The sequence below is a fragment of the Arachis hypogaea genome, chromosome 17 (assembly GCF_003086295.3).
Source record: "Arachis hypogaea cultivar Tifrunner chromosome 17, arahy.Tifrunner.gnm2.J5K5, whole genome shotgun sequence".
NCBI lineage: Eukaryota > Viridiplantae > Streptophyta > Magnoliopsida > Fabales > Fabaceae > Arachis > Arachis hypogaea.
The window spans coordinates 60956552-60982557 of NC_092052.1; the positions used below are offsets into that span (position 1 = coordinate 60956552).

Here is a 26006-nt window from a genome sequence, read left to right on the forward strand (position 1 = left end):
CCTGGTTAATTAATAACTAATTAACCCATAAATTAGAATTTATACTAGAAAATTAGAAATGTGATTTTTATGCCTTAATATGATAGAGAAAATTAAAACGAGAATTTTGACACCAATTTTAAAGAAAACGGCCCAAGATTGGGCTAAATGGGCCAAACTGGTTGAACCAGACCCAAATCGAACCCGTGGACCCAACCCACTACTTTATTAAAGTGAGCTTAGATCTCTCTCCCCATTTTGGCATGCTGAATAGTGAATACGTTGGAGCAGCCATGGGAGAAGAGAAGAAGAAGCAAACCCTCACCTAATCTTCAAACCCTTGTAACTTTTGATCCGGAGCTCCGATTGCCACACCGTTTGTGGCCACGCGTTCACTGCGTCAAGCTCTACGAAACCCACAATTTTTCCTCTGAAATCCCAGCCTTAATTTCGAAATTTTGGGTGAAAATGTTGAGATTCACGAGCTTTTGATGTTATAGGATCCAACTAGCTTGAAGGAGAGGCTTAATCTTGTCTCCTTGATCCTTGGGTGTGGTAAAATTCTCAACCTTAGTGGAATTTATTGGTTTATGATATTTGGGTATTGAGTGGGTATGTTTGAATGTGGTATTGTGATTTAGGAAGTGTATGTATGTGTGTTGGAGCTTGATTGAAGTCTTGGAAAGCTTGGAAAAAGGGTTTTTGTGTGTTAAAAATCTGTTCTCAGAGGTGTTGAAGCCTTGAGAGCTTGTGGAAAAGTGATTTGGAGGTGTTCCGGGTTGAGCAGAGAATCGGCCAAGGTATGGTTTCGGTTTCCTGTACCTAAAATGTAATGTGGTGTGAAAACTTAGGCTAGAGGCCCTAAGATAGGATTTGAACTATTGATGTTGTTGATTGGTTGAGATGACATGTGTGGTTATGTATGTGATTAATGAATTTTGATGTTTTGATGGTATGATGCATGAGAGATATGCATGTTGTGATATATGCTTAATGATTGTTTGAGATTGAATTGTGGGTGAAACCATATTGATGGTGAGGATGATATTGATTGTATAGATATTAGTGGTTGATGGAAATGGTATTGTTGGAAATTAGGATGAGGTAAGATATATGACATGATATTGTGTTTGAAATTGAGCTATTTGATTGAGATTGGTTAAAATGGTGGATTGGTGAATTGTGAATTTGATAAAAATGTTAACATATGAGTTGAGGGGGCTTGAAGTTGATTTTTGGTAAGTTTTGGTTGGTTTTGAAAAAGGTTGAAATTGGTTTGTTTTGAAAAAGGGAATTTTGTGAGTTTGTATGAAAATGTGGTTTTTGGGTCTACTTTGACGGAGCATAACATGGTCTCTGGATCCCCGATTTGTGTCAACATGTTTAGAAATAAAATTGGATCCGAGATGTTTATGCCGTTTAAAGAACGGATGGAAAATGATTTGAAACAAAAAAGTTATATCCGTCGGAATTTTGGGGTTTGAAACTGGAATTCTGCAGCATTTTAATTTAGTAAAATTTTTGGCAAATCATGCTCCCGTGCTCACGCGTGGCCGATGCGCACGCGTTAATCTCATATTTTTACTCCCCCATGCGTGCGCCTGGCAGACACATACGCATCGCTGCATTGATGCAAGTGCCCAGTCGAAAATCCAGAAAGTTGCGCTGATATTGTGCTGGTTTTGTGCAAGGAGCACAAAACGCACCCACGCGTACGCGTGACTGATGCGCACGCGTCACTTGATCTCTCTTCTTCCCATGTGTGCGCATGGGCGACGTTCACGCATCACTTTACCTTTTCAGCCTTCCACGCGTGCGCATGGGTGACGCGCACGCGTGACCCCATTTTCACCAAAAACTGATTTTAGAGTTTCAAAGCCGAATTTCAGACTTCTAAGCCTTGATGACAAGTCATCTTAGCCTAGTTTCACTAGCCTTTTTCTTTTGTTTTCAATTGATTTATGCACTTTCTTGAGCCATAAGCAAGCCAATTGGGTAGATTTTCATGCTTCCTTTAATTTAATCAACCATGTATGAATTCATGCTATTTCATGAGGATTTATGCTATAATTGTCACATATTATGAAAGAATGAATATCTCATGATTTTGAGCATAGCTTTGATGTGTTTGGTTGATTAATGATAGGTGAAGAAATCTTGGAGAAAGGTTGAAGCAAGGAGGAATGGCTAGGAGGAAGAGAGGACAAAAAGTTTGAGCAAAAGTTTGCCTCAAACTTTAGCTCAAACTTTTGGAATAAGTGAAAATGAACCAGGGAGCAAAAAGCTGGAGCAAAAGTTAGCCTCAAACTTTTGTGCAAACTTTTGGACAAAAAGCTGGAGCAAAAGTTAGCCTCAAACTTTTTGGCAAGCTTTTGGCATCACAAATCAACACCCTGGAGAGCAAAAGTTTGCGCCAACGTTAGCCCCTAACTTTTTGGCTAACGTTGGCACATGAAAAACACACCCTGGAGAGCAAAAGTTTGCGCCAACGTTAGCCTCTAACTTTTTGGCTAACGTTGGCGCCATGAGTATGGAAGGGGAGGCCAATGTTGGAGCAAAAGTTTGACCCCTAACTTTTGCCCCAACGTAACGTTGGTATCAGCAAAGAAGGGTGGCTGATGTGAAAAGTTGGAGTAAAAGTTAGCCTCAAACTTTTACTCAAACTTTTACTCAAGCTTTCATGATTCCAACCCGGTTCAATTTGGTTCTTCTCCAAACTCCAAGAGCAATCAACCAAGGCCTCTATCAACCCAATTTCATCAAGAGCAAAGGCCCAATTGAAGGCTTGAAGACCATTTGAAGAAAGTGTATAAGTAGCATAGGATTTAAGTTTTTAAGGGAGCTTCCCTTTTTAGTTTTCATATAGAGCTTTCTTTTCTGGTTTGATTGGGAGTTCACTTTTACATTCTAGCATTGTTGTTTTAATTCAGGAGAATTGGGGAGGAGAATTGATCTCTCTTCTTCCTTGTTCTTACCCAGCACTCTTTAATTTTCTTGCTTCGGATCTTGGGTGGAGAATTGAAGAACTTCTGTTTCAATCTCATTTTGGGATCTTGTTTAATTCTCTGCTTAATTGAATTTCAGTTTCGGTTAATTGCTTCTTCATCTACTTTCTTTGCAATTTACAATTTCTTTGCAATTGTTCTTGTTGGATTTAGGAAGGCATTGAGATCTAGACTTGGTTATCTAGTCTCTTGGGTCCTGAGATCTGGATTTCAATTCTATATCCTCTGTTTAATGTTTTTTTTTTAATCTCATTTACATTTCTGTTTTAAGATCCGGTTCAATTCAAGTCATCCTTTATTCCTCTGCTTGTTGCAATTTTACTTTTCCTTGTTAAATTTCTGCAAATCCAATTTCCAATTCCCTTTACAATTCAAGCCATTTACATTACTTGCACTTTAAGATTCTGCAATTTACATTTCTTGCGTTCTAAGTTTCTGCCATTTAATTTCTTGTTCTTTAAGATTCAGCACTTTAAATTTCAGTTCTCTTTAATTTCATGCAAATTACCTATTCCCTTTACTTTCTATGCAATTTAAATTCTGCAAATCATAAATCTCTCAACCAAATCTTGATTCGCTTGACTAAATCAACCACTAAACTAAAATTGCTCAATCCTTCAATCCCTGTGGGATCGACCTCACTCCCTTGAGTTATTATTACTTGATGCGACCCGGTGCACTTGCCGGTTAGATTTGGGTGTTTTGGAGAAATTCGTTTTTCCACAAAAATATCCCATCAAGTTTTTGGCGCTGTTGCTGGGGATTGATTAGATTGACAATGATTAAGTGAGGTGGTGATCTAGATCTAGAATTTTTACTTTCTGTTCTTTAATTTTCAATTAACCCACTAACTATTTGAATTTTTGCCTGAGATGACTGAAACTTCGCTTTAGCAACAAAGTGAAGTTTTCTTGGAAATTTCTGGCTCTATGCAATGCTCTTGCTTACACAAGAGAAGCAATTTCTGCCACTAATCTCCCAAGTCCATCAACTGTTTGATACTTTGTGCCAGCTAACCTTCTGAATCACATTCTGAGCTTGAAAATATTCAATCATCACTTGAATTGTTTGTGACTGTGCAGATATGGAGGGGAACTCAACAAATTCTAGCAATCATGAGAGTAATATCCCCACCTTGGATGATAATGTAACCCATAGTTCGAAGCAACTATCCATAGCCATGAATGATGTTGCCCAATGGTTTGAAGCTTTTCCACAAGGAAGCATTATCGGATGGGAAGAACTGATGAGTGAACTCCTAATCAAGTTGAACCCATCACAGAGAGTTGTTAAGCCAGAGGCAGAAGTGCATCCATTCACACAAGAGAAAGAAATTGAAGGTGCTCGTGCAGTCATAAGCCAAAACAAGCAGATGCATCAGCAGACTCTACAACAACTAGACATGATGGCCAGAAAAATCACTGAGTTGAGACATGCTGTAGTACATACATACAACCTGACTCAAAGCTCATATGGGTGTAATCAAGCTGAACACAGTTTTGGGGTCATTAACCATGAGCAACAAAGTTATGAGCAACTACAATCTCCAAGCAATCACTCTAGCGTGCTCCAACACAGGCCTCAGAATGATGTGTACAATCCACCTTGGAGAACTCATTCTAATGGGAGGGGGGTTGAGAACCAAAACCAAAGACCAAGGGACTTCAACTGCAACAATCCCAGCTTCAAAAATCAACATAAAACACACCCCCACAACAACAATCACACACACTTCCAACCCCGTCCTACCTCACCATTCGCCCAAAATGACCTTCATCGACCGCCACAATTGACACAGCCACAACCACTTCCAACCTTTCAAAGAATCTATATTCTAGAAATGCTGATGGAGAGGTTCATGAAAATTCAAGAAATGATGGCAATAGAGCAGGAAGAAATAAAGAAACATCAAGAGATGATAAGCAAGAACCAAGAGGCCTCACTCAGAAGACTTGAAAGGCAGATGGAACAACTAGTTCAAAACCTTGCTGAATTGGGTGAGAAGAAGGGGACTCTGAACCCAAAGAGCCATGAAAAGGATGCTGGATTGAAAGAGAAGGGAGTCATGGAGGAAAGTAAGAAGGCTATGGAAAGAGAAAAAGAGGGAAGGAAGCCCATAGCAAGAGGAGGAAACCTAAGGCAACAGAAGCCTCAACTTCCATGATCAAAGAATGAAGGATGTCAAGCTAGTGACAATAAAGAAGCGCTTTGTTGGGAGGTAACCCAACCTGAGGTAACTTTTTTTTCATAGCTATTTCAATAAAAAGGTTACTTAGTTTTATCTATATTGCAAGAAGCTAAGTTTGGTGTTGCGCACCAAAACAATCTAAAGGAGAATGAAGGATTCTAAGTTTGGTGTTTCACCAAAATCCCATCATAAAACACATTCTCACTTTCTGCATAATGCTGGCTTCAAGCATGTTGGATGAACTAGTTAACTATTCTGCTGTTTCCTAGTTTTCAGTTTTATCACTTTCGAAAAAGAAAAAAAAAAGAGTTTTACACATGGTTAATCTGATGCATGAGAACCATTGGCAAGGTACTAAGTTTGGTGTTCCCACACCAAAGTAAGTACAAAGGCCCACAAATAAATCATGCATGCTAACCATTTCTCAAGTGCTTGGGGAACAAGCAACTTTCAATATCATTGCAGAGCATCATACAAGCTTTTGGGAGGATTAAGCATCATCAACCAAAAAAATGAAAGAGGAATGTGTGGATCAGTGATGATGATGATGAGGAGTAAAGCAAGCGAACTCCAAAAGGTTGTATTGTTAAGTGATTATCTTACATCAAACACTGCTATGATTGAGAGTGGTTTAGTTTCCCTGATTATCTGTCTGCATAGCATAGTTTTTCTGTAATTCAATAAGCAAGATGCTTGATCATTCACAACATTTTTCTCTTCAAAACTTGTTTGCACTCAATATTCAAAAAAATGCATCACATGAAAGTTCTTTGAAAAGAAGGATTGAGGAATTAAACAATTTTGAGGCAAGCAAAAGATTAGGAGAAGTGGCGGTTCTAGTTGTATGATTATGTATTGAGGTTGCATGCTTGTGAAAACTTGCATGGGAGCTCATAGGCAGGACATGAAGTTCAAAGAAGTGTTGTGGAGATTCTCAAATATTTATTGATCCAAGAAGCAGCAAACAAAAGAAAGAAAATACAAAAGCAAAAAAAGAATATGGCCCAAGGCTCTGAGCATCAATTACTAGGCAGAAAAGAAAGAAGAAACAATGACTCAAAGAGTTGTTAGCCTAGTAAATGCTTGTGGTTGAGTTGTGTCAAAGAAAGAGGCTTGAGCAAGTAAATCCTTAGGGGTGCTTTAACACCTAATACCTTAAAACCAACTGGTTTAGGAGTATTGATTGAAAGCTTATCTAAAGATCCGCTTTGAGACATGACACTTAGAGTCAAGGCCAAAGCAAAGAAACTATAAGCTGCTTCAAGGTGACTACATATAAAGAGATCTCCATGATACCATTTGGATGAAAATCCTAAGACCTAAGACTCCCAATATGTGAGGACTAGTGAGCACTGAAGCCCTTGTATTAGCATATGATTTAGAGTTCACCCCACTGTTACTTGATCACTTCACTCACAGGACCTTACAAGTTGTTCTTCAATCCGTCTTAATTGAAAGAACCATTGAGCAAAATTCATTCCTTGCTTGGGGACAAGCAAGCTTTAAGTTTGGTGTTGTGATGACAAGTCATCTTAGCCTAGTTTCACTAGCCTTTTTCTTTTGTTTTCAATTGATTTATGCACTTTCTTGAGCCATAAGCAAGCCAATTGGGTAGATTTTCATGCTTCCTTTAATTTAATCAACCATGTATGAATTCATGCTATTTCATGAGGATTTATGCTATAATTGTCACATATTATGAAAGAATGAATATCTCATGATTTTGAGCATAGCTTTGATGTGTTTGGTTGATTAATGATAGGTGAAGAAAGCTTGGAGAAAGGTTGAAGCAAGGAGGAATGGCTAGGAGGAAGAGAGGACAAAAAGTTTGAGCAAAAGTTTGCCTCAAACTTTAGCTCAAACTTTTGGAATAAGTGAAAATGAACCAGGGAGCAAAAAGCTGGAGCAAAAGTTAGCCTCAAACTTTTGTGCAAACTTTTGGACAAAAAGCTGGAGCACAAGTTAGCCTCAAACTTTTTGGCAAGCTTTTGGCATCAGAAATCAACACCCTGGAGAGCAAAAGTTTGCGCCAACGTTAGCCCCTAACTTTTTGGCTAACATTGGCGCATGAAAAACACACCTTGGAGAGCAAAAGTTTGCGCCAACGTTAGTCTCTAACTTTTTGGCTAACGTTGGCGCCATGAGTATGGAAGGGGAGGCCAACGTTGGAGCAAAAGTTTGACCCCTAACTTTTGCCCCAACGTAACGTTGGTATCAGCAAAGAAGGGTGGCTGATGTGAAAAGTTGGAGTAAAAGTTAGCCTCAAACTTTTACTCAAACTTTTACTCAAGCTTTCATGATTCCAACCCGGTTCAATTCGGTTCTTCTCCAAACTCCAAGAGCAATCAACCAAGGCCTCTATCAACCCAATTCCATCAAGAGCAAAGGCCCAATTGAAGGCTTGAAGACCATTTGAAGAAAGTGTATAAGTAGCATAGGATTTAAGTTTTTAAGGGAGCTTCCCTTTTTAGTTTTCATATAGAGCTTTCTTTTCTGGTTTGATTGGGAGTTCACTTTTACATTCTAGCATTGTTGTTTTAATTCAGGAGAACTGGGGAGGAGAATTGATCTCTCTTCTTCCTTGTTCTTACCCAGCACTCTTTAATTTTCTTGCTTCGGATCTTGGGTGGAGAATTGAAGAACTTCTGTTTCAATCTCACCTTGGGATCTTGTTTAATTCTCTGCTTAATTGAATTTCAGTTTCGGTTAATTGCTTCTTCATCTACTTTCTTTGCAATTTACAATTTCTTTGCAATTGTTCTTGTTGGATCTAAGAAGGTATTGAGATCTAGACTTGGTTATCTAGTCTCTTAGGTCCTGAGATCTGGATTTCAATTCTACATCCTCTGTTTAATGTTTTTTTTTTAATCTCATTTACATTTCTGTTTTAAGATCCGGTTCAATTCAAGTCATCCTTTATTCCTCTGCTTGTTGCAATTTTACTTTTCCTTGTTAAATTTCTGCAAATCCAATTCCCAATTCCCTTTACAATTCAAGCCATTTACATTACTTGCACTTTAAGATTCTGCAATTTACATTTCTTGTGTTCTAAGTTTCTGCCATTTAATTTCTTGTTCTTTATGATTCAGCACTTTAAATTTCAGTTCTCTTTAATTTCATGCAAATTACCCATTCCCTTTACTTTCTATGCAATTTAAATTCTGCAAATCATAAATCTCTCAACCAAATCTTGATTCGCTTGACTAAATCAACCACTAAACTAAAATTGCTCAATCCTTCAATCCCTGTGGGATCGACCTCACTCCCGTGAGTTATTATTACTTGATGCGACCCGGTGCACTTGCCGGTTAGATTTGGGTGTTTTGGAGAAATTCATTTTTCCATAAAAATATCCCATCAAGCCTCCATTCTTACCCTTTAAGTCCTAAATCCTTAGAGTAAGCCTAGAAATGAGAAGGGACTAGGAAGGGTGGTAGCTTGAGGGTGAAGTAAGGGGAGAGTGTAAGAACCGCGATAAATTAACCGTCTAATCAGTTAATTAATATTGCCCAAAATAGAGTCCAAAAATTTAGCATGAGAATTTGAGGATTTAAATGTGATTTTTGGACTCAGTAGGTTTTTCTGAGTTAGAAAATGTGTTTTCTACGAAAAACGATGAAAAACCATGAATCGACAGTTGAACCGGTTGAACCGGTTCATGTCTGCCTGGTACTGCGCAAGAAAAAGTGAAAACAGTAAAAAACCTTAGAAAAATAATAAAAGTCGAAAACCGGGCGTTAATTTTAAAGGTTTGGCCCGAAGTTGGGCCGAACGGGCTATAAACGCTAATGGGTTGGACCGGACCCAAGTTGGGCCCAAGCCCAACATATAAAAGGTTCATAAGTGAACCCATTTTAGCATGAAACACTTACAAACACACCCACACAGCTGAGAAGAGAAGAAGAAGAAAACACTCCATTGACACTATTCATCTTCATCTTCTCAAGCTCATATCTTGAGTTATAGAGCTCCGATCGCTGCACCGTTTGCAGCTACGCGTTTCTTGTGAAGAGCTCTACAAGACCCATACAAGAAACTGGAAACAAAAGCTCAAAATTCTCTCAGTTATTCTCTTCAAAATTTCGAGTTTAGGATTTTTGATTAAGTAAGGTTTTGTGATTTTTGGGTGTTTAGGTTCACTCTAATCTTTGCTTAGCATTGGATTTTGGCTTTCAAAGATATTGGAAAAGGTAAGAGGTCTTGAACCCTTGTGAAATTTCAATTATAATGAGCCCTAGGTTGATTTGTGATGATTTATGTGTATATAGTTTGATTATTGTGAGTTTGGAGGCCTTTGGTGATTGTTGGTGGCTTGGATTATGTTGGAAAGCTTGTTGGTGATCATTGTTGTGCTAAATTTGGAGTTTTGGTTCATATAGGAAATTGGCCAAGGTATGGTTTCGATTTCCTCTATGTAGTATATAATATTCATGGACACTTAGGCTAGTGACCTATAGAATAGGTTTGATTTGATGTGGTTGTTGATGTTGATTGGTTGAATGAGGTTTGATGAATTAATATTGGTAATGTTGTTGATTAATGATGTTGAGATATGATGTATTATGAGTTTGGATGAATGAATATTATTGAGTTTTAACATAAAGCATGAATGAGTTTGATGATGGAGATTGATAGTGATATAATGATGATGGATGCATGTGATGATGGGAAAATTGTTTGTGATGTATATGTTTGATAATTGAGATTGAAAATGATGAAGTGTGGTGGAAAATTTGATATGAATGGTAAATTGTAACCCAAGAGGGTAGATTGCGTTGAAAATGGGAGTTTGGTTTTATAACGATCCAACTTCCAGTACATCATGATCATACCAAAAGTAAGGCGTTACTGACCTGTTTTCTTTATTAACTATTTAATATTAAGCCTTTAGTTCGATATCGCGTTTCAATTTTTAATAAAAAGCCAGAAAATTTTGTTTTTGTTCATTAAAATCATGTTAAAGAATCAACAAGCAATAATAATCACATAGTTATTAATAATAATAAATATTATATAAAAGAATTTAAATAAAATTCAGTACAATTCCTATCCCTCTGCATAAAATAAAAACTAAAGCTACAAAGGCGAGGGAACTCTATGAAAACAACTTAACTTATAAATATAGTATAACAATCGCCCGCAGTTTCAAACTGAGTCTTTGAACCTGTGTCACTGAAAGGGTGGAAGATTTTGGGGTGAGAACAAACCACACGTTCTCAGTAGGGAATGGGAATGCCGTAAAAGTAATGATTAACATGCAAATAATTAACTTTGCTTAATAAACCCTCTTCGTCAAACCCTTTGAAATACTTTTTAGTCTTACTTTAGATAAATAATTACTTTCTTTAAATTCCTAAACCCAAAACAGATCTCAATCACAAAATTTGTCATATCAAATATCTTTCAGCCACATAATTGATTCTCAGTCACAACAAATAGTTATTAATCATCTCTATACATTCACAGACTACTAGCACAAGTAAGAAACTCAATTCAACACACAAACAAATCACAATAAAACAAACAACACAATCACTGAGAAGTAATACAAGCAAACACAACCAAATGCAAATGCACAATCACTATGATGCATGTCTGTCCTAAGCAGGCCATGAGCTCACGTGTCGGTTTACACCCTGCAGCCCGACATTACCTAGGAACAAGTCCCAGATATGGCTTCCCTTTGTGTCCTTAGTGCATATGTGTCGGTGGTAAGAATACCACTCCTTCGTGACTACCAGCAATCGGCACAAAGCTCGACCCTATAATATACGCACAAGGGGAAACAGTTATCCTCAATTCGTGGGCGTCCCCGAGATCAATTCACAAACAAAACAATGATCCTCAGTTCGTGAGTTTCCCTAAGATCAACATACAACAACAAACATGATCCTCAGTTCGTGGGCTATACCCGAGATCAATACACAATAATACAATGATCCTCAGTTCGTGGGTTATACCCGAGATCAACATATAACAGTTAGTGGGTTATTCCCGTAATCAATGATTATCAATTCGTGGGTTTTCCTGCATTTAAAACAAATAAAAATTTATAGGTTTTCCCGAGATCAATGATCATTCAGTTTGTGGATACTTCCCGAATTTAACCAATTATCAATTTATGGGTTTTCCCCATAGCTAAACAACTAACAGTTCGTGGGGTTTTCCCGCCTTTTATCACTTTTCATTTTCCTTTCTAAAACTCAACAATCCATATATCAGTTCCCCATTCTCTTTTCCCCTTTAAATTCTTAATAATTTTCCTTAAACCTTTCTTAATTCCTCAGGCATTTGTCTATAAAAATCTTAATCATCAAATCATTTCATAATTTCTACTTTAGCAAATCTTAACTCGAACCAACTTTAAAATTGTTTTCCAGTTTAATTCTCTATCAAAAGACTCAAGAAAATCATCTTTCTCTTTACTATTCCAACTCAAATGTTATAATATAAATTCACAAATCTCTAAAAGGTAATCCTTTACTTTAAGCCCAAATCATAACTTTTTTTCTATATTGAATCAAACTCAAAACATAATTTCTTTCTTAGATAACTCAAATTCGAAACATAGACCTTTCATTAGAAGTAATTAAATAAAACTCCTTTTCAAGTTTACTAACTTCCCAAAGATTCAAAAATCATCTCTCTTTACTATTCAAATTCAAATATTATAAATTCATCAAACTTCTAAATAGCAATCCTTTATTTTAAACCCAAAACATAATTCTTTTCATATTAATTCAATCTCAAAACATGGTTTCTTTCTTAAATAATTTATTTTTGAAATATAAACCTTTTCTTGGTAAATCGACTTCAAAATAGAATAATTCTTTTCTTAACTAAATAAAACTTAAATAATATCATTTTCCAAATCCAAATCTTCTAAAATAACTTTTCAAATAAAACCTCAGATTTTATAAAATTTCGACAGCACCTCCCCTAAAACTCGAACTTAGCCACCCTTACGGGTTCCCTCTTTCTCCACAAATCACCAGCCCTTTTCTCAACAATTTCCAAACAGGTAATTCTCAATCAATCAGACATTCACAATTCATAATAATTAACAAATCAATCATACTCCATAATTCTAACTAATCCATCAATCCAACTCCAATCTCATCAATTCATATTTACTTTTCACATATCATAGAATCCTTTCAAAATTAAACTCAATCAACTAGTAATACCAAAAATCAGCCTTTCATAATTCTAATTATTTTAATGTCATTTACTCTTTAGCAAAGTTACTATTTTGTTTTAAAAGTCAAATTTGAAGAGAATGATTTGGTAATCAAACTTCAATCTTTTAACAGTTCTCAAACTTAATTCTAATTAATCATGAATCAACTTTAACAACCATCAAAGCTAATTCCAATCAGTCGTTGTTAGTATCACAGCCGTTTCATTACATCAGATAACTAAAAATAACAACAAGCACTTATGCTCAATAATAAGAATACAGCCACACAACTCAACTAATTCAGTATAATCACATAGAACCAGAATTTTTCAACAATTCCATCAAAATATGAAAAATCAATATCAATTACAGCTTCAAACACTCACAATAACAAAACCCAAATACATTCACAGCCATAACCTGAATTCAATACTCCAATTGAAACACTAAAATATCATCAAACTTAATCCAAATTTCACAACCTCAACCCAAGCTTATTCCACCAATTAATCTCTCATAACAACAAAACCAATCACATTCACAGCAATAATCCAAACTCAATTCATCAATTATCTATACGACAGCTTTTCAATAATTAACTCAGCATATTTCAATTTAATAAATTACACTAATTTAATCATTATTCACAACAGCATCTAATTTCAGTCACAACTCAAAATAATCACAACTACCAACTAATTCCAAATGCATTTCAAGTCATTCATGTCAATTAAGAAATTCTTAACCATTGTTAACCATTTGCACTTATCCAAATAACTTTTTAGGCATTCTAAATTAAAAACGTTTAACTTTAAAAATAAATCCCCTACCTCAATTAGCTGTAATTGAAGAATTTAAACGTGGTAAACCAAATATTACGAATTCACAGCAGCAGCGGTGCTCCATCGAATCCCAGCACCTGTTCTTAGCTTCGGTGGTGGCTTAGCAGCAGTCTCCAAATAGAGTCGGCAGCTACCTCCAGTAACGGCGGTGGCAAGGTAATTTACAATAATCTCTTTATATAATACAAATAGTTTCAGGGACAAGCTTCAAAATAGAAACAAATAGGTAGGACAAGGAAGCAGAAACAGGGGACAGAGCTCACCAAAACAGTAGTAGTTCTAAGGGTGGTTTCCTGGGCAGCTCGAATGTTGGTTCCCAGTGACAGAGAGCTCCGGCAACTCACAAAACCCAGAGGCAGAGGAAGAACAGAGGATAAAAATGAGCACTGACGTGGATGAATTGCTTCAGAACCAGAACAATATCCTCAGCAAGCTCCAACGACCTTCCCGGAGACAGCTATGGCGGCGCGGTGGTTTGGCGACGGTGCTACAGCCCTTGTCGAGCTCCAGCGTCAACAATGGTGATGTCTCTCAGTACTGTCGCGTTCTGTTCGGTGACGGCCAAGCCTCCTTCCCAGCGACGGTGTTCGACCTCCCTTCCTCAGCGGCGGCTGAAGCTTCATCAACGGCGACAAACCCTAGTAGCAGCGGCGGCAGGAGTGGCTTCAACAGCAGCACCCAAGCGCGGTGGCGACGCATCAGAGGCTCCTTCTTCCCCTGGGTCTCGCTCGGTTCCTCTTTTCTCCTTGAACAGCATCGACGGCATCCTTCTTCGTCGGCAATAATGGCGGCGGCGGTGGTGAGGCGGGCTGGACGCGATGTAACTCCGTTCACAGTGTGTGGGTGTGTGACGGAAGGGGTGTGGGCTGAGTGGGTGTAGTGTTCTGAGTGTGTGTGTGCCGCGGTGAAGCTAAGGGAGAGAGGGTGAGTTCGTGTGTGTTTGTTACGTTGAAGGAGGACGGTGAGGCTGCATCTGTTAGGGTTAGGAATTGGGAAAATTAGGGATTCTGAATGAATTTTGAGATTTTGGGATTTAGGATTAGAAATTAGAATTTTATAAAAGAATAAAGGATAGCTATGAATAAATATTTTGATAAAATTGAAGGGTAGAGTAATTTTAAAATTAAATATACTCTATTAAAAATATTTAGGAACATTATTTATCAATATATTGTTATGTTCAATCAATTATTTCTAATTTAAATTATAAAATAAATATATTAATCACATTTTTTTAAAATATAGTTCAAATTTAATATTAATCATTCAAATTAAATGATATAACTTTTTATTATTTTTTTTCTATTATCATAAGTTAATTCCAAATTATATAAAATAATCAATTGTAGTAAGATTACACAAAAATATTAATTAACTTAAACTTAAAGGATTTATAAAATCAATTTAATCATTCTTAATAAATTATTCTCTAAAAATAAGGAATTTGAATTAAATCATAAATTATTCATAATAAAAGTTATTTAAATTAAATTATACAATTCTTTCTTATTTTTCAATTACTGAAATTATGTGAAATAATCAATTATAATAAAGATTATAATAAAATTCTAATTAATTTAAACTTTAATTATCATGAAACTCTATCTAATAACCTTTAGTAAAATAATTTTCTTAAAATGAAATTTTCAACAAATAAAATAAATCACAAATAACTAATTATTTGATTTTTAAAAATTAGGGTTGTTACAGGTTTTGTTTTGGTTGGATGTGGTTTGAGGATTTTGGAAAATTTGGTAAATTGTGATTCTTGGGAAAAGTTGGTTTTTGGTAAACTTTGTCTGACCATAACTTATGCCTCGATTTTCAAAATTGGTTGAAAATTGTATGAAATTAAAGCTTATTGAAAACTCTTTAAATCGATATAAAGATTGTAAGATTTGGATTTTTGTAGAGGAAGTTATGATCATTCAAAGATTGGCGTAAAAATATGAAATTCTGCAAAGTTGCAGAATTTTGTGATTTTTGGTATGTGCACACGCATAGCCTTATCCGCACGCACACCTCTGCGAAATTTTTAACCTGTGCGCACACACAGAACTGTGCATACGTACACGCAGAGGCAGGCAATCTGTTCACAGCGCTAGCACAGCTTGTGCGCGCACATACCCAATGAGGAATTGCAACCTGTGCGCACGCACACGTTGGGGAGGTCATTCTGTTGAGGGCACTCGCACAGCTTGTGCGAATGAACAGAAATTGTGAATTTTTGTACCTGTGCGTATGCACACCTCTATGCGTACGCACACGTTTTAAATCTTCTCTAGGGCGTGCGCGCGAACACCCCTGTGCGTACGCACACGCCCTGTTTCTCAAATTTAAGTTTTGTTTTCAACTATTTCACCTTCCCAACAAAATTATAAGCTTCTATGACACCATTTTAAGGCTTTTGGACATAATTTTGGGCATGAGAACATGGGAATTAACCTAAGGGTTTTAGTTGATGAGTATTATGAAAAATTAGCAAACGGATGCTTAGGTTTCAGGCGTACTGAGGATGGTTTGATGGCGTGTGAAGGTAGACTGATATGCGAAATGAAAACTGATGAACTGTTGAGTTCGGAATTGAAATGTGAATTGAGTCGAGGACTCGAATGTGCAATGATAAATCATTGTTGTATTGAAAATGTTTTATGAAAAACAACTGAACTACTATTTTAAATTGAGATTATGAGACGCTATGCACCCGGCAGGGACGGCGGTTGGATCCCTCCTGTCGAGGTAGCGGCGGTGGCGTAAGGGCGGTGGTTCGTCCTGCTTGCATTGAGATGTGAGGTCTGTGGCAAGAGTATTCCACTCGCATCCCTTCGAATCAATAGAGCGTGCAGGCGCAAAACTCTGGACAGTGATCCGAGCACTATATCTCGGGGGTTCCCAATGATGATTCCGAAGGGCAACATCTCCATGGAGATATGTCCGGTTGGCAGTTGAACCGACAATGTGATATCACAGCCAATAGGGCAGGCATTCATCATATGCATTTTCTATCTATTTGTATGCTTTGAATACTTGTAATGGCTTGCCTATTTGTATAACATGCCTATTTGCTTACTTGAATTACTTGCCTTATATGCTTCTACTTGTGTTTTACTTGCATTGTAATTAATTGTGATTTCTACTGGGATTGAGGAGGTTCGAAAGGCGGTGGCAATGGGATCACATGGAGAATAGGTTGGTGAAGGCTGTGGGACAGCGGTGTTTGGTTAGAATAGAAATCCCCTAAGATAGATTACCCGATTTATTTATGCTAAGATTTATATATATGCCTTGTTATTTTAGTTATGCCTTAAGTTGAAATCTTGTAATGGATATGAAGTCTAGGATTGCCTTTGGCGTCCCGGGGTCTTATATCCTACATCACTGGGCACTGTTACTATACTGAGAACCTCCGGTTCTCATACCATATTTCTATTGTGTTTTTCAGATGTAGGTCGCAACCCACCTCGGTAAGTTGCTTGGATGGTGACAGAAGCGGAGGATCTTGGAATCTTTTGGAGTTTTTTTATTTATTCTGTTTATATATCTCTCACTTTTGTATTTTGCTTTAGCCTAGAGGCATATATTGTGAGAACAAAACTTGTATAAGCTCTTTTTACTGTCTGGTTTCTGTATAGTCTGTATATGGCTAGCCGGCTTAAACTCTATGAGCCGTGGCTAGATTCTTATGACATTATACTACTATCTTTTGCTATGTCTTATCTATATCTTGTGCTTTAGGTTAGAAGCTTTGTTAGTACGTTTTGCGATTTTCAAATCTTGTTTTTGAGCTACATCCTTCATCGGGTTTCTAGTTTATATTAATTCTTTCTATATATATTATACGTATGAGCTCAGAACTGTCGTAACTTTTGATTAACCTTTGCTTTACGACACGAGGTAAAGCTTAGGCTAATTAGGATGTTACATTTAGTGGTATCAGGACGATTCGTCCTCGTGAGCCTGAGGGATGGACTGATTGTGCTTCATTGCATACTCTGTGTGTGTCTTTTCTTTGATGCTATTAGGTTATCTGTTTGATATTGCATAGCATGCTTGTTTGTGAGTGCCTGTTTGGGATAATTGAAGCACTAGGCTTTTGATATTGAGACTGATCACCTTGATATCGATTATTTGGTGTAGACAGGAATCCTAATGGCCACTCGCGAACGAGGTCGAGCACGTTCATGAGAAAGTAGGAATGAGCAACCAGCTGAGAACCATGCCGAATTCATGGCGGCCATGGGTAATCTGGAAAACACCATGGAAGCTAATGTTGCTGCGATTCTGCAAGCTGTGCAGAGGTTAGGCCAACCGGTCAGAAATGGCAACGGGAATGGTGAAGGGAATGCAAATGATAATGCTGAGGGAAACGGCGATAACATGGGAGGTGTTCTGATGACCTTGGCAACATTTTTCAAGGTTCATCCACCAATTTTTCGAGGATCAACCAATCCTACTGAAGCGGACAACTGGTTTCAGGCCATGGAGCATGCTTTATAGGCGCAGCACGTTTCGAATAATCAATATGTTGAATTTGTCGCGTATCAGGTTGCGGGAGAGGCCCAGCACTGGTGGAAAGCAGAGTGCCGCTTGCTACAGCTTCAGAACGCTGATGTTCCGTAGGATGTTTCTCATACGGCCTTCTTCAAGAAGTATTTCCGGAGTCTGCAAGAGAAGCGAAGGAGATGGAACTTATGCAGCTGAAGCAAGGTTCCTTGTCAGTGGCAGACTACACAAGCAAGTTTGAGGAGCTTTGTAGGTTTTCTAGGGTATGTCAATGTGCCCCGGAGACCTACGAGAGTTGGAAGTGTATCAAGTACCAAAGAGGCTTGAAGGACAACAGTATGACTGCTATGGCTCCTATGGAGATTCGTACCTTCTCCGACTTGGTGAAGAAGGCTAGAGTGGTGGAAGAGTATGCCAAGACGGTAGCTTCATCCAAGGAGACTCACAGAGGGAGTTCTAGTCGGGGACATGACAAGTATTTCCATCCGAGGGGTCAAATTTTCAAGAGAGGAGGATATGCGCCTCAAGGTCAAGGAGGCTTCAGAAAGAATACTCAGGATCAGTTTCAGCGTGGCAAAGGGAGAGAAAATCAGAGTAAGATTTCTATGGATTTGACTTGTGTGCGTTGTGGGTGTTTCATCCATATGACTCATGCAAGATTGGTTTAGGTGGTTGCTTCAACTGTGGGTTGCCTGGCCACATTGCGAGGGATTGCACCCGTGGAAGGAACCCGAACGCGGGCCAGAGTCAGCATCAGGGACGAGTTTTTGCTGTGAACGCCATGGATGCTTCTAAGGCAGATCTGTTGATGAGAGGTATATGTCTAATTAGTGATAAAATCTTAATTGCATTATATGATACTGGAGCATCGCATTCGTTTATTTTGTTTGCTAAAGTTGAGGAACTAGGCTTGAAAGTGTCAGAGTTAGCATTTGATTTGCATGTACATACTCCGCATCAGACAGTTATGACTAGGTCAGGGTGTAGGCAAGTAGGTTTCAAGTTTGAGGGTAGAGACTTCATGCATGATTTGATCTATTTACCAATGGTTGGGTTGGAGATGATATTGGGGTTTGATTTGCTGTCGAAGAACCGAGTTTTGTTGGATTGTTTTGAACGGTTGATTCAGTTTATGCCGAAAGGAGAAAATGGAGCAGTGATAGCTGACGGGTATTACTTGAACTCTGTAATGGTGCACTGTAGTGGGGAGGAGTGTCAAGGTTATATCTTGTTGACTGCTAATGTGTTAGGTGATGCCCAGAACATAGATCAGATTCCGGTGGTTAGAGACTTTTTGGAGGTATTCCCGGAAGATATCCCTGAGTTTTCACCTCAAAGGGAGATTGAATTTGGATTGAATTGGTGCCTGGAGCTGGACTAGTGTCGATTGCGCCATATAGAATGGCTCCGATAGAGCTGGCTGAATTAAAGACTCAGTTGGAAGAGCTTTTGAACAAGAGGTTCATCCGACTGAGTGTATCATCGTAGGGAGCGACAGTTTTATTGGTGAAAAAGAAGGATGGAGGGATGCGACTGTGTGTGGACTACCGACAGTTGAACAAAGTAACTGTGAAGAATAAGTACCCGCTGCTAAGGATAGATGACTTGATGGATCAATTGCAAGGAGTTGGGGTGATTTCCAAAATCGATTTGAGATTCAGTTACCATCAAATAAGGGTGAATGAGGATAATATCCCTAAAACTGCATTTAGGATGCGCTATGGACACTACGAGTTTGCGGTGATGTCCTTTGGATTAACGAATGCACCTACTGTTTTTATGGATTAAATGAACAAGGTCTTTCGTCCCGTTTTGGACAAATTCGTGGTGGTTTTCATAGACGACATCTTAGTTTATTCCAAGACGACAAAGGAGAATGAGGAACACTTGAGGATTGTGTTGCAAATCTTAAAGGAGCAGAAGTTGTATTCTAAGTTGTCGAAGTGTGAGTTCTAGAAGGAGGAAGTAAAGTTCTTAGGTCATGTGGTGAGCAAAGGGGAAATAGCGGTAGATCCTTCTAAGGTAGAAGCGGTGATGGAATGGGAAAGACCAACGACGGTGATGGAAGTCCGAAGTTTCTTGGGTTTAGCCGGATATTACCGGAGATTTATTGAAGGATTTTCCCGGATTGCGCTACCGATGATGAAATTAACAAGGAAAGAGGTGCCATTTGTGTGGACGTCGGAGTGTGAAGAAAGCTTTCAGACTTTGAAGCAAAAGTTAACTTCAGCACCTGTTTTAATCTTGCCAGAACCGCATTAACCATTTGAAGTATATTGTGATGCGTCACTGAAGGGTTTGGGTTGCGTGTTGATGCAACACCAAAATGTGGTGGCTTACGCATCACGTCAGCTGAGACCGCATGAGGTGAAGTACCCCACTCATGATTTGGAATTGGCGGCAATTGTGTTTGCCTTAAAGATTTGGAGACACCACTTGTACGGAGTAAGGTTTAGCGTCTTTTCTGATCATAAGAGTCTCAAGTACATCTTTGATCAGAAAGAGCTTAATATGCGCCAGAGAATGTGGATGGAGTTGCTTAAAGATTATGATTTTGAGTTGAGTTATCACCCTGGAAAGGCGAATGTGGTAGCAGATGCTCTGAGTCGGAAGTCCATAACAATAGCTTGGATGAGGATAAAGGAAGAAGAGCTAGTGGATAAGTTTGTGGATCTTAAGTTAGACATTGGTGAAGTTGCCGGAAGAGCTTGCTTGAATCATTTGCAGATCTCGAGTACCTTTAAAACAGAGATTCAGAAGGCTCAGCAAGATGAGCAAAAGCTTCAGCAATTATTTCAACCAGTTGGTGGGAAGAGGCATGAAGAATTCACCAAAGATGACGAAGGGTTGTGGAGATATAAGGGGAGAATTTGTATACCAGATATCAGGAGTTTGAGGGAAGACTTGTTATCGGAAGCTCACAATAGTGGGTTTTCTATTCATCCTCGAAGTACGAAGATGTATTATGACTTAAAGAAGATGTTCTGGCGGCCTGGAATGAAAGGTGATGTAGCTACAGTGGTATCCAGGTGGCTGATGTGTCAGAAAGTGAAGATAGAGCATCAGAAACCGTCGGGAATGCTACAGCCCCTTGAGATTCCTCAGTGGAAGTGGGAAGGAATCGCAATGAACTTTGTGACCGGTTTACCGAGAACTAGTTCGGGATTTGATGCGGTTTGGGTGATCGTGGATCGCTTAACCAAATCCGCTCATTTTCTACCTATCCGAATAAGTTGTTCAATGGAGGAGTTGGCGAGGTTGTATATTAAGGAGATCGTAAGGTTTCATGGTGTACCATCGAGCATAGTGTCGAACCGTGATCCCCAATTCACATCAAGGTTTTGGGGAGCTTTTCAAAGAGCTTTCGGTACGAAGCTATGTCTCAGTACCGCATATTATCTGCAAACTGACGGACAATCGAAAAGAAATATTCAGACGTTGGAAGATATGCTGAGAGCGTGTGTATTGGATCAACCCAGAAGTTGGGACCGTTACATGCCATTGGTGAAATTTGCGTACAACAATAGCTTCATGCGAGCATTGGGATGGCTCTGTATGAAGCCTTGTATGGATGGAAATGCCAATCTCCACTTTGTTGGTATGAGTCGGGTGAAGTGAGCGTTTTGGGTCCGGATTTGGTAGTTGAGACTACTGAAAAGATTAAGAAAATTCGAGAGAGAATTCTAACTTCCTAGAGTCGACAGAAAAGTTACGCGGATCAGAGACAGAAACCGTTAGAATTTGAAGTGGGAGAGCACATATTTCTAAGAGTTACACCGACAACTGGGATCGGAAGAGCGATTAAGACCAAGAATTTGAATCCGAGGTTCATTGGACATTTGAGATTCTAAGGCAATTCGGGCTGGTGGCGTATCAAGTAGCCTTGCCACCTCATCTGTCTAACTTGCATGACGTATTCCACATGTCACAACTCCGTAAGTACACGTCGGATGTGGTTCATGTGTTAGAGCCTGGGTCGGTTGAGTTGAGGAAGAATTTGACTTTTCAAGTAACACCGGTGCATATTGATGACACTAGTGTGAAGAAGCTGCGAGGAAAAGAAGTTCAGTTGGTTAAAGTAGCTTGGGAGTGAGCAGGAGTTGAAGAGCATACTTGGGAATTGGAGTCCGAGATGCGAAAGGATTACCCCGAGCTTTTCTCAGGTAATCACAAAATTTTGAGGGCAAAATTTATTATTTGGTAGGGAGAATATAAGAACCGCGACAAATTAACCGCCTAATCAGTTAATTAATATTGCCCAAAATAGTGTCCGAAAATTTAGCATGAGAATTTGAGGATTTAAATGTGATTTTTGGACTCAGTAGCCTTTTCTAAGTTAGAAAATGTTTTTTTCTGTAAAAAACCACAAAAAACTGTGAATCGATAGTCGAACTGGTTGAACCGGTTCAAGTTTGCCCCGTACTGTGCAAGAAAAAGTGAAAACAGTAAAAAACTTTAGAAAAATAATAGAAGTCGAAAACCGGGCGTTAATTTAAAAGGTTTGGCCCGAAATTGGGCCAAAACAGGCTAAAAACGCTAACGGGTTGGACCGGGCCCAAGTTGGACCCAAGCCCAACATATAAAAGGTTCATAAGTAAACCAATTTCACCATGAAACACTTACAAACACACCCACACAGTTGAGAAGAGAAGAAGAAGAAAACCCTCCATTGACACTATTCATCTTCATCTTCTCAAGCTCATATCTTGAGCTATAGAGCTCCGATCGCCATACCGTTTGCGGCTATGCGTTCCTTGTGAGGGGCTCTATAAGACCCATACAAGAAAATGGCAAGAAAATCTCGAAATCCTCTCAGTTCCTCTCTTCAAAATTTTGAGTTTAGGGCTTTTGATTAAGTAAGGTTTTATCATTTTTGGGTGTTTAGGTTCACTCTAATCCTTGCTTAGCATTGGATTTTGACTTTCAAAGCTGTTGGAAAAGGTAAGAGGTCTTGAACCCTTGTGAAATTTCAATTATAATGAGCCTTAGGTTGATTTGTGATGATTTATGTGTATATAGTTTGATTATTGTGAGTTTGAAGGCCTTTGGTGATTGTTGGTGGCTTGCATTGTGTTGGAAATCTTGTTGGTGATCATTGTTGTGCTAAATTTGGAGTTTTAGTTCATATATGGAATCGGCCAAGGTATGGTTTCGGTTTCCTCTATGTAGTATATAATATTCATGGACACTTAGGCTAGTAACTTATAGGATAGGTTTGATTTGATGTGGTTGTTGATGTTGATTGGTTGAATGAGGTTTGATGAATTAATATTGGTAATGTTGTTGATTAATGATGTTTAGATATGATGTATTATGAGTTTGGATGAATGAATATTATTGAGTTTTAACATAAATCATGAATGATTTTGATGATGGAGATTGATAGTGATATAATGAGGATGGATGCATGTGATGGTGGGAAAATTGTTTGTGATGTATATGTTTGATAATTGAGATTGAAAATGATGAAGTATGGTGGAAAATTAGATATGAATGGTAAATTGTGACCCAAGAGGGTAGATTGTGTTGAAAATGGGAGTTTGGTATTGTTTTGGTTGGATGTGGTTTGAGGATTTTGGAAAATTTGGTAAATTGTAATTTTTGGTAAAAGTTGGTTTTTAGTGAACTTTGTCTGATCATAACTTATGTCTCGGTTTTTAAAATTGGTTGAAAATTGTATAAAATTAAATCTTATAGAAAACTCTTCAAATCGATATAAAGATTGTAAGATTGGGATTTTTGTAGAGGAAGTTATGATCATTCAAAGATTGGTGTAAAGATCTGAAATTCTGTAAAGTTGCAGAGTTTTGTGATTTCTGGTATGTGCGCACGCACACTTCTGCGAAATTTTTAACTGTGCGCACGCACAGATCTGTGCGTCTGCACACGCAGAGGCATGCAATCTGTTCAGAGCGCTAGCACAGCTTGTGCGCGCACATACCCAATGAGGAATTGCAACTTGTGCGTACACACAGCCCTGTGCACATGCACACGTTGGGAAGGTCATTCTGTTGAGGGCGCTCGCACAGCTTGTGCGAGTGAACAGAAATTGTGAATTTTTGTACCTGTGCGTACGCACACCTCTATGCTTACGCACACGTTTTAAAACTTCTCTAGGGCGTGCGCGCGCACACCCCTGTGCGTACGCACACGCCCTGTTTCTCAAATTTAAGTTTTGTTTTCAACTATTTCACCTTCCCAACAAGATTGTAAGCTTATATGACACCATTTTAAGGCTTTTAGACATAATTTTGGGCATGAGAACATGCGAATTAACCTAAGGGTTTTAGTTGATGAGTATTATAAAAAATTAGCAAATGGAGGCTTAGGTTTCGGGTGTACTGAGGATGGTTTGATGGCGTGTGAAGGTAGACTAATATGTGAAATGAAAACTGATGAACTGTTGAGTTCGGAATAGAAATGTGAATTGACAGTAGTTGTGATGAGTCGAGGACTCGGAAATGGAAATGTTGATGTGACAGTGGTTGAGATGAGTCGAGGACTCGAATGTGCAATGATGAATCATTGCTGTATTGAAAATGTTTTATGAAAAACCACTAAACTACTATTTTAAATTGAGATTATGAGACACTATGCGCCTGGCAGGGACGGCAGTTGGATCCTGCCTATCAAGGTAGTGGCGGCAGCGTAAGGGCAGTGGTTCGTCCTGCTTGCGTTGAGATGTGAGGTCTATGGTAAGAGTATCCTGCTCGCATCCCTTCGGATCAATAGAGCGTGCAGGCGCAAAACCCTGGACAGTGATCCGAGCATTATATCTCAGGGGTTCCCAATGATGATTCCGAAGGGCGACATTTCCATGGAGATGTGTTGGGTTGGCAGTTGAACCGACAATGTGATATCATAGCAAATAGGGCAGGCATTCATCATATGCATTTTCTATCTGTTTGTATGCTTTGACTACATGTACTGGCTTGCCTATTTGTATAACATGCCTATTTGCTTACTTGAATTACTTGCCTTTTATGCTTCTACTTGTGTTTTACTTGCATTGTAATTAATTATGATTTCTACTGGGATTGAGAAGGTTCGGAAGGCGGTGGCGATGGGATCGCATGGAGGATAGGTTGGTGAAGGCTGTAGGACAGCGGTGTTTAGTTAGAATAGAAATACCCTAAGATAGATTACCCGGTTTATTTATGCTAAGATTTATATATATATGCCTTGTTGTTTTAGTTATGCCTTAAGTTGAAATCTTGTGATGGATATGAAGTCTAGGACTGCCTTTGGCGTCCTGGGGTCTTATATCCTACATCACTGGGCACTGTTACCATACTGAGAACCTCCGGTTCTCATACCATATTTCTGTTGTGTTTTTCAGATGCAGGTGCAACCCACCTCGGTGAGTTGCTTGGATGGTGACAGAAGCGGAGGATCTTGGATTCTTTTGGAGTATTTTGATTTATTCTGTTTATATATCTCTCACTTTTGTATTTTGCTTTAGCCTAGAGGCATATGTTGAGAGAACAAAACTTGTATAAGTTCTTTTTACTGTCTAGTTTCTGTATAGTCTGTATATGGCTTGCCGGCTTAAACTCCGCGACCCATGGCTAGATTCTTATGACATTATACTACTATCTTTTGCTATGTCTTATCTATATCTTGTGCTTTAAGTTAGAAGCTTCATTAGTACGTTTTGCAATTTTTAAATCCTGTTTTTGAGCTATATCCTTCATCGGGCTTCTAGTTTATATTAATTCTTTTTATATATATTATACGTATGAGCTTAGAACTGTCGTAACCTTTGATTAACTTTTGCTTTACGATGTGAGGTAAAGCTTAGGCTAATTAGGGTGTTACAGAGAGTTAATGATGAATTATGATTAATGTTGATTGTATGAGTTACTAAGGGTGATAATGGAAGTGCGGTGTATGCCATGAACCAAAGGGCTGTATTTAATAATAATTATCGGTTGGTTATGCGTTATGTTATGAGCCGGATGGCTATGATAAATATTGATTTATGGCTGGAAATGAAAATATGACTTTGAATGATTGTTTTATCTTGAGCTCTCTTTCTCGAAAGTGCGACCCCAGAGAGATAAAGGAAGGTGAGGATCCCCTTCCTTGTTCTTCCTGGTATTGTAAAATTGCCCCTAACGAGATGGTGGGAGGTTAGGATCCCCTCCTTGGTTCCTTCTAGGCATATGAGAACGTATCTCCTGGGTAGATGCAAGGGTTGTGGTTGTGCCCCACTTGCTCCAGGTTGGTTAGTATAGAGGCTCCCTGGGTGGACGCAAGGGTTTTGGTTTCGCCCCACTTGCCCTGGGTTATGATGAGTGATGTATAAA

General features: G+C 38.6%; 1 protein-coding gene and 1 long non-coding RNA gene across 4 annotated transcripts; one reads left to right on the forward strand and one right to left on the reverse strand.

The window, feature by feature from the left end:
* Window positions 1-10134: 10134 nt before the first annotated feature.
* LOC140180962 (uncharacterized) lies at window positions 10135-14247 on the reverse strand. Of its 3 annotated transcripts, none has more exons than XR_011875266.1 (3): window positions 13458-14207; window positions 13183-13367; window positions 10135-10344 (listed from the first exon to the last, which is right to left on the reverse strand). It is a non-coding gene; the product is annotated as an uncharacterized lncRNA (long non-coding RNA). The 3 variants fall into 3 exon arrangements; XR_011875265.1 differs by lacking the exon at window positions 10135-10344 and adding an exon at window positions 10540-11033 and having other exon boundaries at window positions 13458-14247; XR_011875267.1 differs by lacking the exon at window positions 10135-10344 and adding an exon at window positions 10540-10934 and having other exon boundaries at window positions 13458-14198.
* Window positions 14248-17876: 3629 nt separating this feature from the next.
* On the forward strand, window positions 17877-19078 carry LOC112763341 (uncharacterized). Its single transcript, XM_025809038.1, has 2 exons — window positions 17877-18291; window positions 18366-19078. Exons 1-2 carry the CDS (start codon window positions 17877-17879, stop codon window positions 19076-19078), a joined length of 1128 nt encoding a protein of 375 aa, XP_025664823.1.
* Window positions 19079-26006: the final 6928 nt, after the last annotated feature.

Bases quoted from the DNA above. Each gene is read 5' to 3' on its own strand.
- LOC112763341 (XM_025809038.1), top strand. From the start codon at position 17,877: ATGGAACTTATGCAGCTGAAGCAAGGTTCCTTGTCAGTGGCAGACTAC. The intron at 18,292-18,365 runs GTAAGATTTCTA...AGATTGGTTTAG, and splicing joins CAAAGGGAGAGAAAATCAGA to GTGGTTGCTTCAACTGTGGG.